Source organism: Phaseolus vulgaris, chromosome 2 (assembly GCF_000499845.2).
Source record: "Phaseolus vulgaris cultivar G19833 chromosome 2, P. vulgaris v2.0, whole genome shotgun sequence".
Lineage (NCBI taxonomy): Eukaryota > Viridiplantae > Streptophyta > Magnoliopsida > Fabales > Fabaceae > Phaseolus > Phaseolus vulgaris.
Genome location: NC_023758.2, coordinates 22094201 through 22109016, shown reverse-complemented (window position 1 = coordinate 22109016; position 14816 = coordinate 22094201). Strand labels below are relative to the sequence as shown.

At 36.3% G+C, this 14816-nt stretch overlaps 1 protein-coding gene across 1 annotated transcript; it reads left to right on the top strand.

Annotated features, from left to right (window-relative positions):
- On the top strand, positions 1-6318 carry LOC137810913 (uncharacterized). Its single transcript, XM_068612408.1, has 10 exons — positions 1-202; positions 1508-2010; positions 2135-2218; positions 2324-2569; positions 3694-3826; positions 3949-4111; positions 4199-4327; positions 5045-5239; positions 5357-5479; positions 5842-6318. Exons 2-10 carry the CDS (start codon positions 1713-1715, stop codon positions 5953-5955), a joined length of 1485 nt encoding a protein of 494 aa, XP_068468509.1. The 5' UTR covers positions 1-202; positions 1508-1712; the 3' UTR covers positions 5956-6318.
- The last annotated feature ends 8498 nt before the right edge of the window (positions 6319-14816 follow it).

Below are 14816 nucleotides of genomic sequence, written 5' to 3'. Positions count from 1 at the left end.
GGAGAGGAATAAAGACTAAGAACATAGCAGGATCCGAAAACAAAGGACTTATTTTGGGAGTCTCTTTGTTTTGCTTTTGTTTATGTTTTGGTTGATTCCTTCTGATTCTGAGACAGGGGAAGGAAGAACAACCGAGGAATCCATGTTCCTCCCTAGGAACCGTGATTCCTCTTTCATGCTTTTTCAACTTTCTCCCTCTCAGGTTCTCCTTTTTTTGTCTCTCTATCTCACACATCTTTTTCATGAAACGATCATGTCCCTTCTCTGTTATGCAATATCGTTCTTCCTTACTCTGTGTTTGTGTTTCAATCCGTGATGTTGCTCAATTCCTTCATACATGCACGCCCTTTATCTCACCGAATGCATGCCTTCCCACTGGAATCTTTCTATTATTTTCGCCTTATTCCTTACATTTTTCACATCACTATCTCTTAAAGGTCCTTTTATATTTTCCTTTCAATATTGCAGCATGTTTTCTGGGCTTTTGTATTCTTGCAATGATCAACTTCCACGTTGTCTTTCCACAGCATATTTCAAAACTATATATATATATATATGCTAAAAGTTTTTGAATCACTTGAAGAAAATAGAAGATGAGAAAACAGTTTCCAAATATTTAAAATACCTGTTTTGTAAACTGTACCGGTATGGCCGAGAGGCCGAGGCCTGATAAGACTTGGCCGAGAGGCCGAGACCTTAGAAGACTTGCCCGAGGGGCCGAGACCTTAGAAGACTTGGCCGAGAGGCCGAGACGACTGAGAGGCCGAGACCTTAGAAGACTTGGCCGAGACGACCGAGACCACTGGAACATGGCCGATGGCCGACCCATGCCATGATGATTTGGCCGATGGCCGACCCCTATTACAGTTAACGCTCAAACCAAGATCAGTGAAGCTAATCTGTCATTAAGAATTAGGTAATGCAAACCTAAGAGGTGTCCACCTCGATAAATGGGCCCAACAAGGTAGGCCCACTAGAATAATATAAATAGTACGCATCCCAAGGAGTAAGGTATGTCATTTTATCACTCTGAGAGCTGACCACCCGCTTTACTGACTTGAGCGTCGGAGTGCCTTCGCAGGTACCCCCACCATCCGGTGTTCAGCCGAGGCCGAGGGCCGAACGAGAAGCAGGAGGGCAAAGAGAACTCCAGTTCACTACCCAGTCACCTGACCGACCGAAGGAAGGAGAAGAAGACTTCAACAGTTCTCTAGGTCCCATCTCCCTAGCAGGAACATAAACAATTCTCAGACCTTCATAATTGTGGATAAGAAATTAATGGCTAAGAACTGCTTTAGATAAAAACCATTGAATAAAAAAGTCAGAAGGAATCAAACTGGCCTGAGTTTCTTTGCTTCTCTTCAGTGGGAAGGAGGTTCTTTTTTCTTTTTTCTTTTGGTGCAGATAAACACAACTTTTTTATTTTGATCTGTAATACCATGCACAATGAAGTTTGGTCTAACTGTTGAAGCTGGCTAACACTGGATTTTTTTTTCTCTCCTTGAAGAACTTTCATTCTTCAGGTTTTGTCAGAAGAAGGTGATCGCTGATTTACTACGGAATCAGCTCCATGTAAAATATAAAAGTAGGTGCATTATATATCTAGCAGATCTCCATTTTCCATCCAGTTCATAGACAAGTAAATTCTTTGATCCATCACTGATTCTGAAAGAGACCGTATCACTGGTCCTGAATTATTTTAAGTTGGCAGAATGATAGGAGGATTAGTAAAAAAAGTAATGGGAGGCTGTGCCTCGAAGCCAAACAGGAAGAGTAATAATGTTCATAAAAGAGAAAAAAAACATTTTAGAAAACGCAGGGGAAATGCTTCCACTTCACCCGCTGCCATGCCAATGAAAAGGCCTAGCCATGTTGGAGGCCGTGTGGGAGACTTTCCCCTTCCTGACTGTGTGCCCCTGGACTTTGAGAAGGGTGCTCCAGCCACTTGCCGGAAATCTGATGTTTCTAACAAGAAATTTCATCACAGCCACAGTACAAAACAATCAAAGGGTATGTTTTTTCTCTCCCTCCCTCTCCTTGGCATGAACGCAGTTAAGAGATTTATGATGAAATTGGATTCATGTGTTGGACATAGATCACTTTGATAGACATGATGAGCAATTATCTTTTGCAGGAAAAAGCCATGATGATGCCTGGTTTGACTCAGTTAGCATTGTAGAGTCTGAGTCGGATGATGATTTCTTTAGTGTACATGGAGGTGATGAATTTATTTCATGATATTTTTCCTACCTTGTCACTGGTTTATAATTGTTACTTTGTTATGCTCATGAAATTTATCTGTTTCTTGCTTTGTGGCCAACAGAACGTTTTCCCTTTGTTAGTAATGCTTTGGGAAGTGTCCCAAATGCTCAGTTACTCCAGCATGAAAATGCATCATACATTGTAGATTCAGGATGTAGATATGACGGATTCAATGAAAGCTGCTTTAAAGTTAGTAACGATAAGAATGCTGACGTGAACCATTATCCATCACGTCCTCAACATGTACAAAGAAAGCAACAACAAGCAGTTTCTATGCTTTCTGTGGATAAGAAATCCTTGGATGAAAGTAAGAAAAAGGAATTATATAAGTACAAAATAGATTAAGATTTTTCCTTTGCTTTTGAACTTTTAGGGCTAAATTACTAATTCGGCTAATTTAAAACTTTTATTATTGATTTAGGCAAAATAATTTTCTTTTAATGAAATTGGATTATTTTCTTTTTATGAAATTGGGTTAAGTTGGGGGAATCAAAATGATTTTAAGTTAGAATTTGTGTGTCATCTACACAACTTTAATGTAAAATAATATATTTGAAGTTGTGTGAGGGTGTACAACTTACTTAAGTTTTATTATTTTTTATTAAAATTGTCTTTTATTATTTTTTATTAAAATTGTGTTATTCATGCACAAGTTTCGTTTAGTTGTGAAAAAAAATTGTGAAAAAAAAAAGTTTGATAGTGAAAGACTTTAATTCTTTTTTACAAATATATTTATAAATTTTCAAAAGTTATTTTTTTATTATTTTAAAGAGAATGTTAAAATTTGGATTTGTAATAATTTGTTAATTGCAATTATTTGTAAATTATGATATTATGTAAATTTGCTGGAGTTAATTGAAAGACATATAAGTATGGTACATGAGAATATAAGAAGGCTGAATATATTTTTTCATAATAGAAAAATTTATTTACAAATGATGACATATTATTGTGAGTATGAACAATTGCTCCTATTGTGTCATTCATTTCTATATTAAGAGCACCTTTTTGGTTTGTTTTGATCTTTGTCATCCATTTCATTATGGATGCTTTTAGTCTTTGGTCTTTTAGATTCTTTACTGGTCGTTCAGATCCTTTATGTCTCATGTGAGGTTTTGAAATAATTTAGATCCAGTGTAAGCAGACCAATCATCTTAATACACAGGTGAAATTGAACCTCATACATCATATTTCACTATCTAGATCTTTATTGGTTGAAAATCTTTAAAAATATATAATAATTATTTTGTCTTAAAGCATTGGAGCTTACCTTGTTGAACCATAATAACGTAATATGTATTTTAATTAAACTCAATAATTTTTTATTTGGTCTGGTCAAAGCACTAAATATTAATAAAAGATGATGATATAAGCTATGTATGTATCTAGAGCTAGAGAAGTTATAATAACAATAAATGAGTGAATGGGCAGGTGCATCCGAGAGATTGTATCGTCCTAGAGCTGGGTTTCAGATTCTAAATACAACAGAAGAGAAGCCATGCCCTGGTTCCTGGTCCGTGGTTTCACCTTCAGTTTTCAGCCTCCGAGGAGGGAATTTTTTCAGGCATGTCACCAAATTCTCTCTATCAATCTTTGTTAATCCATTAATCATTTGATTTCTTCTGGTTCATCTGAAATCTTAGTACTATTACCTTATTATATATATGACAACAATTAACTATGCAGAGATAAGCAGAAGTGTCCTGCTTCAGATTTTAGCCCTTATGTACCAATAGGTGTTGATTTATTTGCCTGTCCCCGGAAGATAAATCACATTGCTAGGCATCTTGAACTTCCACCTTTCAAAGAACATGAGAACGTACCTTCCCTCCTAATTGTTAATATACAGGTTCATTCTCCATCTCAAACCACATATTGCTCCTTCTCAACTGAATCAACTGATAGCTTAGTTATGTTCCTTTTCTTTTTGTCTCAGTTGCCAACTTATCCTGCTAGCATGTTCCCTGGTGATGCTGATGGGGAAGGCATGAGCCTTGTATTATATTTCAAATTGTCTGAGAATTTTGATACAGATACTTCTCCACACTTTCAGGAGAGCATCAAGGTATTTCTTCTCATTAACAATTGCATATTTTGAGTCCCAAATCTGTATGCTTACAATAATCTTCCTCTAAGAGGTATTTGCAAGTAAAAATATTCTTTAATCTTATTTTGCTTCCTGGACTATAGAATTTCAACATTTTATCATATTAAATAGCTGTTGCAATCATATGTAAAATTTTCACTCTGATTTTTTTTCTCATCATCAGTCACACACTCTCTTTTGATTAAGGCTTAGTAATTCTTATACAATCTATTACATACCATTGGTTTGTTATATACAACTAGCTGCTCCCCTTTCAAAACATGTCAAGTTAATTTGAATTGAAGAACTAAAGTGGTTGCTTATTACATGCTATGTTCGGTTAATGTCTTGGCTGTTTGGTAGGTTATTGGAACTGCAGTTTCTTCTTTTAAGGCCATTCAATATATTTATGGCTTAATCCTACCAACCAGTCTCATCTCTTTTGATTTAATTCTACAGTCCTCCATCAAATTGTCCCTGATAAGAGTATTAGACTTTGTTTCCAATGCTTGATTACCCTCATGTTGTATAACCCAGATATAAACGTTCTAGAAATTCTTGTCTTCACATTTGGTCCTTAATGTAACATGCTCATTCTTTTTCTAATGGTAGTATAGATTTTCTATATTGTTTTTCTGCGGCGGCTCCCACTTGGCTACTTTACTCTTTAGTTTATTAACAGTATTGTTTTCACAGAGATTAGTAGATGATGATATGGAAAAGGTGAAAGGCTTTACAAAGGAAAGCTTGGTTCCTTTCAGTGAAAGGCTAAAAATATTGGCTGGGGTAGTAAATCCAGAGGACCTTGAGCTAAATTCTGCAGAGAAAAAGCTTATACATTCCTACAATGGAAAGCCAGTGCTTTCACGCCCTCAACACAGTTTCTTTAAGGTTGCACAAATGGATCTCTGGGCTTAAAATTTTCGTCTTTAAATTTAATTAACATGCAAGATGAAGCTCACTTTATGGATCTCTGCTAAATTATGTGTCTTCAATTCTTCATTGCAGGGACCTAACTACTTTGAGATTGACTTGGATATACATCGTTTTAGCTATATACCAAGGAAAGCACTTGATTCACTTCGAGACCGTACAAAAAATATAGTACTTAATTTGGGCTTAACCATCCAGGTATGATATATATGTGCTTAAGCTTAACTACTCACTCTCTTAGACATATGATAGACTCTATTCTTTAATTCATCAATTGTATTGTATCAATGCAATTGTTACCATTCTTTTTATAGTTGATATAAACCACCAAATTTCCTTGCAAAAAAAGACTAAGATTATATTTCTCTAAATTACCAAGATAGAAAGATTAGATTATTTTCCTCAGAATTATACCCTCCCTCATTTATATACTATAATTTAATCTTGTCTTTAGTTTATCTGATATCTCTGACATGAAGCATGATGTTATTCTGAGCTGATTGATTTCTAAACACTTGTTGATTGATTAATAATACTCTCTTTTTTGTATGCTTTGACAGGCACAGAAGCAAGAGGAACTGCCAGAGCAAGTGTTGTGCTGCTTACGGCTGAATAAAATTGATTTTGTTAACCATGGTCAAATTCCTAGCATTGTAGCTGTTGATGATAACTAATTCATGTAGGCATCAGGTGGCAAACTGGGGTAAGACCCAAATGATCATCTAAGGGGGAAAAGAAAAGACAAGATTGAGGGCTGTTTTCTAAGAATTGGGTGCTAAATTTACATAAATTTGGAGGCAAAAGGAGAGAAGTAAAAATTAAGCAATCTGTGCTTTCTCTCATATGCAAGATTTTTGTTTTCTTTTATGCTATCAAAGTCCTGAATGTGTCTTTCTTGCACCTTTGATATCCCATAGTAATAGATTCTAAGGTATGATTATGGAGTTGGTCTAAATGAGGCTCCCTAAAGCACTTACTCACCAATTTGAGGTTGCCAGAGGAGGAGTTACTTAGTAGAATGCATTCATTTTTTATCATTTGTGTACTTTATCCAAATTCTTTTCTTTTACTTTCTTCACCCTTTAGCATGATCCCATCGCAGTTAACGACTTTGCCATATCTATGGAAGTGTGTCTGAGTAAGAGAAAAGTATATCTAGAAGTACTTCTAGAGAAAATTAAAAAACAGAAAAAAAAAGAAACGATTTCTTTTAAGTTATATACTTTTTTCTTATTTACTTCTTTAACTTCTTATTTTTACTTTTAATTTACAAAAATTGCGACAAATGGAATCCTTTTACGTAATCGATGTAAAAACATTACATTTTTTAAAACCAATATAGAAAATATTTTTCTAAAATAGTTTATATATCTTTTTGCATTTCCTCCTTGAAAACACAACCCACCCATTTTCCATAGAAGTTAACATACAAAGAAAAAGTTTGATTTTGTATCACAACACTAATACAATGTGAGAAAAAAATATAATGAGCCTTCTAAACATTTTTAATACTAAAATAAAATTTAAATTAACTCAACTTCATATAATTTTATTTTGATATCATATTAAAAAATTAAACTGAATCTAACTTATTTAGATAAAATTGAATTTAGTAAGATGAAGTTTGTTACGTCCTATATCTTATATATTTTGATCATATATCTAAATCATCTCCAACATATTTTTCGTGTTCAAGAAATTAAATATGAGGAAAAAAAAGTCTGAGAACGGTTGGACTCAATCAATATCAGTAAGATAGGTTTTTAATAAATTCTCGTATTAAGAAAAAAAATATATTTGAATTGAATCATAATATGTCGATTATAAAAGATAAAAAAAACTATAACAAATATAAATAGTAAACATAACAACAATGATCAGAAAATAAAATAAAATAACTAACTATATAATGTCTAAATATATTCAATTTTAATAGAATATATCCAACAAAACAGGTTTACCGAATTACTACTTTGAGTTAAAATTGTTGTTTACTACTGTTGAATATATACAATTTCATCCTATATGAATGGATCTGGATTGTTGAAGATGTATAAATTCAAAATAAACTAAAATAAGTATTTTATTGCGTAAAAAAACATATTATTGAACACCTTTTTGTCCTAGAATAACAATATCTATCGTGATAATTGTAAGCATATATCTCATAACATAATACTTGTTTTCATAATTTCGGATTTATCAATTTATTCCATTTTAACAATTTTTATATTTATTATCTTTGCGTTAATAAATTAATTACAAATATGTTTTTTATTTTATTAATTTTTTTAAAATTTAAAACTGAATATCCATTTATAAATGGCAATAAATCAATTGTATCACAACTCTTATTTTTTTTACTTATGAAACCAGTTTAATTGCCATTAAGGTAATTTTTATGTTAATTTTGATTGTTGGATATATATATATATATATATATATATATATATAAAATAAATTAATTGTATCACAACTCTTATTTTTTTATGCTAAACAGATACACAAATAATATGCTCATTTGCAATTACATTACATTTTCAGGCATGCAAAAAAATGCATGTATCTACTCTTGCATAAAATAGTAGACTAAAGTTGAACCATGTGTGCATAATTGCAACCAAAAAACACTCTAATAATATATCAAAGAATTTTACGATTAGAGCATTGCATATGTATACTATGAATATGATCTTCAGATGATATAATTAGTTTATTTTTTCAATTATATACATATGTTTTTATTGAGATAATATTTCTCTAGAATTTATTGTATACCTGAAACAGCTTTCCATCTCAAGGGTATACCTTCCCGCGTTCCTCTTAACCACTTTTGCCTTTACGGGCTCTACTAAAAGTATACCATCGACTAAGTAGCACTAATATGGTGTCATCCAGGTCTCTATCACGTTGGCCTGCAAGACCTCCACTAACTCCTTTCCCAACAAGCCATAGGTGTTTATCCTGGGCACCTTCAAAGTTTCTTGCGTCAATGATAAGTGCCTCCTTCCTTTTTTCGAGCTGACCTCCAAGGTTTCTACATGGTTGACCTCTGTTGTTCCTTCTACAGGGGTCCTGGGCGACTTTAAGGTCTCTTGAATGACCGACCTTTGTCGACCTCCCTTCCCCGAGCTTGCCAACTTGGACAACAGGTCTGCTCAGGCATTTTGCTCCCTTGGGACATGCACCAGCTCGAACATGGAAAAAGCTTCCTTTAAAAACGCAACATACCTGAGGTACAAGCTAAGTGTGGGTCTTTGGCCTGGTACTCACTTGTGACCTGCTCGGTAACCAGCAACGAGTCACTCTTTTCCAACAAGCTTCGAGCACCCAACTCCTTGGCCAACAACATTTCAACTATCAAGACTTCATACTCAACCTGATTGTTGTTGGCCTTGAAGGAAAATCTTAGGGCCTGCTTAATCAACAATCCACTAGGTCCCTCCAGAATGACCCCAACACCGCTACCTTGTTGGTTAGAAGATCCATCCATCGAAAGGACCCATTGGAAGTCATTACCATCTGCCTGGGTACCCTCAGATGATAGTTCTGCTATGATAGTTTTGGAAAAACCAAACAAACAACCATCATATGGTCTTAATTGGTCAGGCGACAATTGCAAGTTATTAAACATTACCCAGAACATCACATCAACTAAGCTCTCTTGATCGATGAGAACTCAATGTACTCTTCTTCCAACGCTGACAACGAATATCACTACTGGATCATCCTTATGTGGGACCACGTCTCCCAAGTCAGCACTTGTAAAGCAGAGGTTGGGCTCTGCCAGCTGGTCAGACTCCCTCGCCTCTACCACCATCACCTCTCTCATGTACTTCTTGCGCTTAGAGGCAGAGCATCCCCCTCTCGAGAATCCTTCCGAGATGGTATTCAGCTCACCATGGACTAGTACCTCATGCCCTTGGTCTACTAAAGCAATTTCTTCCTTCGACACCTCCTGGTTCCCTTCCAGATTCTCCTTCAATAATCCATCCTTTACCAGGCCTGCTAAATAATATCCAGAGCTATACAATGTTCCACGTCATGCCCTAATGATGTAAGTTGATTTTAGGATTGTTCATTTTATGGTGTGACACTTAACTTAGATTGAGATTTTAGGAATTTAACAGTGAAAACCTTAGGAAAATCCCCACTGGACATTAACTTAACCAAGTGGTTAAGTAGATGTGAAGGTTCATTTCACAAAGGCAAAAGGAAATGACAATTATAAGGTGAAAATGATGCTAGAAGGTGCGAAATTAAAGAACAAGGAAAAGAAACCAAAATATAATTTCCGAATGGAAACAAGGAAAACCAAACAAGAACATGATACAAAGAGTAAAAAATGGAATGACAATGGAAGAAAAGATGAAGGAAGGAGAAAGCTCATGTGATGGATTTGAGAAGTGGAACACGCCACTTGAAGTGTGATTTGCCTCCAAGATAAGTGAAGATAGCCCCCACTTGAGAACTCTCAATACTCACAAGATAAGACCTAAATGCTAAGAGGAATTCAAATCTCACTAACACCTCACACAGTTTGTGCAGAGTAACTCTTCTTCATTAATTTCAACTTGTAAAATACACTAGGTAGGCCTCCTATTTATAGGTGAATGAGCCTTGGAAAACAAGCTAAAGAGGTAGGACGGGAAAAGGGAAAAAATGGGCAGCCTTAGGCTTTAACTAAGTCAAACCCACATCCTAGGCTTGTCCTTCTAGAAACAAGGTCAAAATGCCTTCCAAAAGGGTTAAGAACAAGCTAAAATGCTACTCACACCCTCTATTATGCTAAAGGAATCTTATTCTAGCCTATCTTTTCTATTTGGACCCCCTAAAGTGAGCACAAATTATTTACAACATATAGGTATCTTATAAGAAAACCAAAAGGAAGAATAGTTGGTGTGATGCTTTATTCTCAGATCCTCTGTGAGGTCCATGTGATCCTTGGTGGGGTTATGAATTGGTTGCTGAGATGATTGCTCCCCATGAGCTTTGTCTTTTGCTTCATTGGTCATCTTCGTAGCTACTTGGGTTGTATCATGCCCCCCAAGTTCAAGAGAATTCGACCCCGAATTCAGAACTCTTGTAGATAACATAGTTAGTTTGTTCACATATAAGATAGTGCAAGGATTAGGATGTGAACTCAATTTATGTTCTTTAAGTGTTGGGAGTGCATAAGACGGGGTTCTATTTACAAACCAAGTTTTAAAAGAATGTTTGGGAATGACAAATCTTTGTGATGAAAATCCTCTTAAAAGGTGGAAACTTTTATGAGGTGTTTGAAAATCATCCCTAAAATTCTTTAAGAAAGATGGAAAGTAAGTAGAAACCTTTGGGAATGAAAAAGAGAAGGAAGAAGTATACCATGAAGGCGCAATTATTTTTGTTAGGTCTAACAAGGCGAGACCCTTTTTACTTTCCTCGGCTTTTTCATTTTGTTTTTTTGTTTTTATTTGTATTTGTTCTTTAGTTGTCAACTTGGTGCTTTTAGTTGGACAGTTGGCAACGATGTGCCCAAAACCTAAACATTTAAAACATTTCATATTGGAGGTTTTGGTTGGTGACTTAGTGGTAGAGGTGAAAAGGTGGTCTTTAGAAACTTTTTGGTGTGTAGTGTCTTTAGAGACTGGTAAGAACATTTTCTTGTAGTTTCTTTAGTCATCTTTGGGTTTGTATCACTGAACAACTTAGAAAATTGGTCAAAGGAGGTGATGTGGCCATCAGGAAGGCCACTAAACCACTGTAGAGTTGTGTTTGTTAATGTACCCATGAACATCTTGCAATGTATGGCGTCTGTTCCTCCCGAAATGATCATCTGGGCATTGAACGTCGTAAGATGGCTCTCGGGGTGTTCTACACCTGTAAAAACAATCTTGGACGTTATGTAGTTAGCTGGTATGAGAGCATGCATAAATACCTGTGAGAACGGCTTGGGGCGAGCTTTTAGCTGAGCAATCGAACCTCGCTCCACTGCAGAGCGTTCATCAAGTTGTTGTAAGTTCTAACGCAATTCCTCATTGGCCTTGTGCAACACCTCACTGCTTGCTCGTGACACGTCTATCTCCGCCATCAACTGATCTTTCTTGAGCATCTGCTCAGCTCGAGCTTCTGCCATGAGCTTTTCCTGTTCTGCTTTGATTGTTGCCATCACTTTTGCCACTGCATCTGCCGTCAGCTTTTTCTGCTCGGCTCTCACCTCTCGTTGGATTCGCTCCTTCTCTCACTTGTACTGCTCATTGGCCTCTTGGAGAGCCCTCACAGTTTCCATAAGTTGTTGTATAGTGAGGGTATCGTTCCCATAAGATCCCAGTGGACATTGCCTTGTGTTCTTCATTACGTCAAAAAACTCAAGCACAATTGTGGATGGGATCAGGTTTTACCGGACCCCACGATGGGCGCCAAATGTTCTTGTCGATTGACTTGCTCGCCAGTTGACTCTGATGACAAGCTCTAGCTCTGTCTCTTCAGGAATCTGTCCTATCTCTTGTTGCTCTGGAACGTAGCTCCACTAAAACAGAGGGTCCTACCTATTGATTGCACTCCGAAGATCAAGTCAGTAAAGGGCTTACTAAAAATCAAGAAGTATTCAGTTTCAGTCTTAGAAACAACATACCTTCACCTAGGGTCTCGAGTCCCTTTTATAACTTACCTCTTGTAACAACTTTCTCTCACGAGAATCTAACCTCAACTGAAAGCATACTCAACAGGAGAAACACATTTTGTTCAAGGGCGCCTTTTGATGTGAGTTCATTTTAGATTTAGCCCTTTTTAGATGTGACACTTTACTTAGGATTAAAATTTTAGCAATTAATGGTGAGGACCTAAGGAAGATTCCCACTGGATACGAACTTAACTAAATGGTTAAGTAAGTGTGAAGGTTCACTTCACAAAGGCAAAAATGGAAAAACAAGATATGGTGAATATGGAATGCAATTGCGACAATGAATTGGGAACATGGTAAGCATCAATGGTGGTCATTGCCAAACCAAATGATGATCCATACTCAATAAATGAGCCAAAACCCAAGAACACAATTCAAGGAAATATATGAAAATTAAGAGCATCAATGGAATAGAAATGGAAAAGAAAATGGAAAAAGAAACTTATGAAGATGGTGGTGGGTGGTCACTCCACTTGATGGGTGGAAACCACCAAGATAAGTGTTAGACCGCCACTTGAGAGTTTCATTCTCATCAAGATAAGACCAAAAGGAAGAGGAGACAATACTCACTCAAGCTCTCACAATATTTGTGCAAAGTAACTTTTCTATTCAATTTCAACATGTAAAATACAATGGGTAGGCCTTCTATTTATAGATGAGGGAGCCTTGGAAAACAAGCAAGAGGGGTAGGATGGGAAAAGGGAAAAAATGGGCAGTCTTAGGGTTTGACTAGTCAAACCCGCATCCTAGGCTTGTCATTTTAGAAACTAGGTCAAATTGCCTTCCTAAAGGGCTAGGAACAAGCTAAAATGATACCTACACCCTCTATTATGCTAAAGGCACCTTATTATAGCTTATCTTTGCTATTTGGACCCCTAAAGAGAGCCCAAATTATTTACATCTTGTTTTATTCTTTAAGAAGACCACCAGGAAGAACATTAGATGCTCTAGTTTGTGTCAATTTCTTCCTCTGGTGAGGTCTGTTAAATCCTTGGTGAGGTCTTCACTTGATTGCTGAGATGACTTCTCATAGTGTGCATCCTTGGTCATCTCCTTGTTGGCTTGGTTTGCATCACCTTCTCTCAAGGTGCTACAACAGAATGAAAATATCGTCTCCAAGGAGCGCATAGAATAATAACAGAACAACCACCAGGGCACCAACTCATGCGCCAACATCAGGGGAACATTCTGCTTACCTGGTGATATGAGTTGGATTGACACAAGACAAGGTACAACACATTAAGGAGGCTTAAGGACAATTCAATGGAGGACACTGCCTTCCAAATGAAGAGCCAAAACTCATAAGAATAATGAGTGACATATCCTTACACACAAATATAGGGCGGAAATGGAAAGGAAAGCAAGATCAACACATGAACACAAGTAGAAACACAAGTATGGCATAGAAATAGAAGATACATACTTAAACCGAACAGAATTGAACAAGGAATACATTCTACCGAATGAAATTATCATTGGAACAAATTGAACCAATTAGAATCAAAGAACAAAGCATAGGAACAAAGCTACCGATTGAAATTTGCTAAAACATGGAAATGGAGATGAAAGGAAGAAGGAACTTAATTGGATGAAGATTTGAATGAGATGGAGTTGGAGAGGGACACGCCACTTGGTGGTGAAAGCTCCAAGATGAGTGTGTGATTGTCGCCACTTGTAGCCCTCCAAAGCACACAAGATGAGATTAGGAAGGAGATCAAATCTCACAAAGCTATCTCTCAATTTGAGTAGAGTTTCTTTACTTAAAATTCAACTTTCAACTTGTGTTTACAATGACCAAGCACCTCTATTTATAGCTTTAGAGGGCTGAAATGAAAATGAAACAAATTCTGAATTTCCCTCCTAATTCAAATCAAGTTTGGCGCCTAAACTAGAGTCATGAGGAAGGTGTGACATATTTTCTATTTTGGCACCTCCTAAAGTACTCCTACACCATCTCCTTAAGTCACATGGATAATGTGACTTTATTTTGTACATTCACACTCCTTATTTAATATCCACACCTCCTAAAACTATACAAGAGTATTCACAAATAGAGACATCCAATGATACTCATTTATTTAATGCTTGGCCTTGCCCCTCATGGGATGGACTTGGGCTTCTTGGCTTGGCCTTCTTGGGCTTGGGCTTTGGGCTTGGGCCTCCAAACTAAGAATACTAATAAGAAGAACTTCAAGTATTTTGGTCCTTGATCATTCCTCCTATTAATAACATCTTTTTGATTCTCATCACCTGGGCACCCTACTCATGGTGCAACGTTATCTTTCGTTATACATGCAACCTAACCACCACGTTCCCTAGAACACACGGGCTTAGGTTAAAAGAAAACATTTACTTGATCCAGACCCCACATGTAATAAACGTACCCCTAGGTCCACAAACACCATTTATTAATAACTTTATATTTACGTATAAAAGATTACTTCAATCATACCAAAACGGGTTTATGGACCAAACTGGGCCCAATCACATGGCCCGTTTTACTAGCCCAACAACTGAGCTGGCCTGCTTGTGCCATGCCCCGAGATCCGACCATCGAGTACGGAGCCCTGAGCGCTCTATCCAATACAATTTTTTTTTTTGAGTTCGTGGTATTTTAAGGTGTTGTACTTTTTATAAAAGAAATTAAGAAAAAAACTCCTATATTTTTGGAGGTTATTGTTTTTATGTCTTTATATATTTTAGTGTTTGATGTGTTGTTATACTCTGGTTGTTACCAAAGACAAGTTTCTTTGGTTGTTTTTGGGGTAGGGAATAGTTGGAAGTTTTTGTTGAGAGTTTAGAATAAATTTAGTGTGAGGTGCTATCTTATTTTTCTTATTATTTATTGTATAAAAGTTTAGTCACCTCTTAAAT

Bases quoted from the DNA above. Each gene is read 5' to 3' on its own strand.
- LOC137810913 (XM_068612408.1), top strand. From the start codon at position 1,713: ATGATAGGAGGATTAGTAAAAAAAGTAATGGGAGGCTGTGCCTCGAAG. The intron at 5,240-5,356 runs GTTGCACAAATG...TCTTCATTGCAG, and splicing joins CTCAACACAGTTTCTTTAAG to GGACCTAACTACTTTGAGAT. The intron at 5,480-5,841 runs GTATGATATATA...ATGCTTTGACAG, and splicing joins ATTTGGGCTTAACCATCCAG to GCACAGAAGCAAGAGGAACT.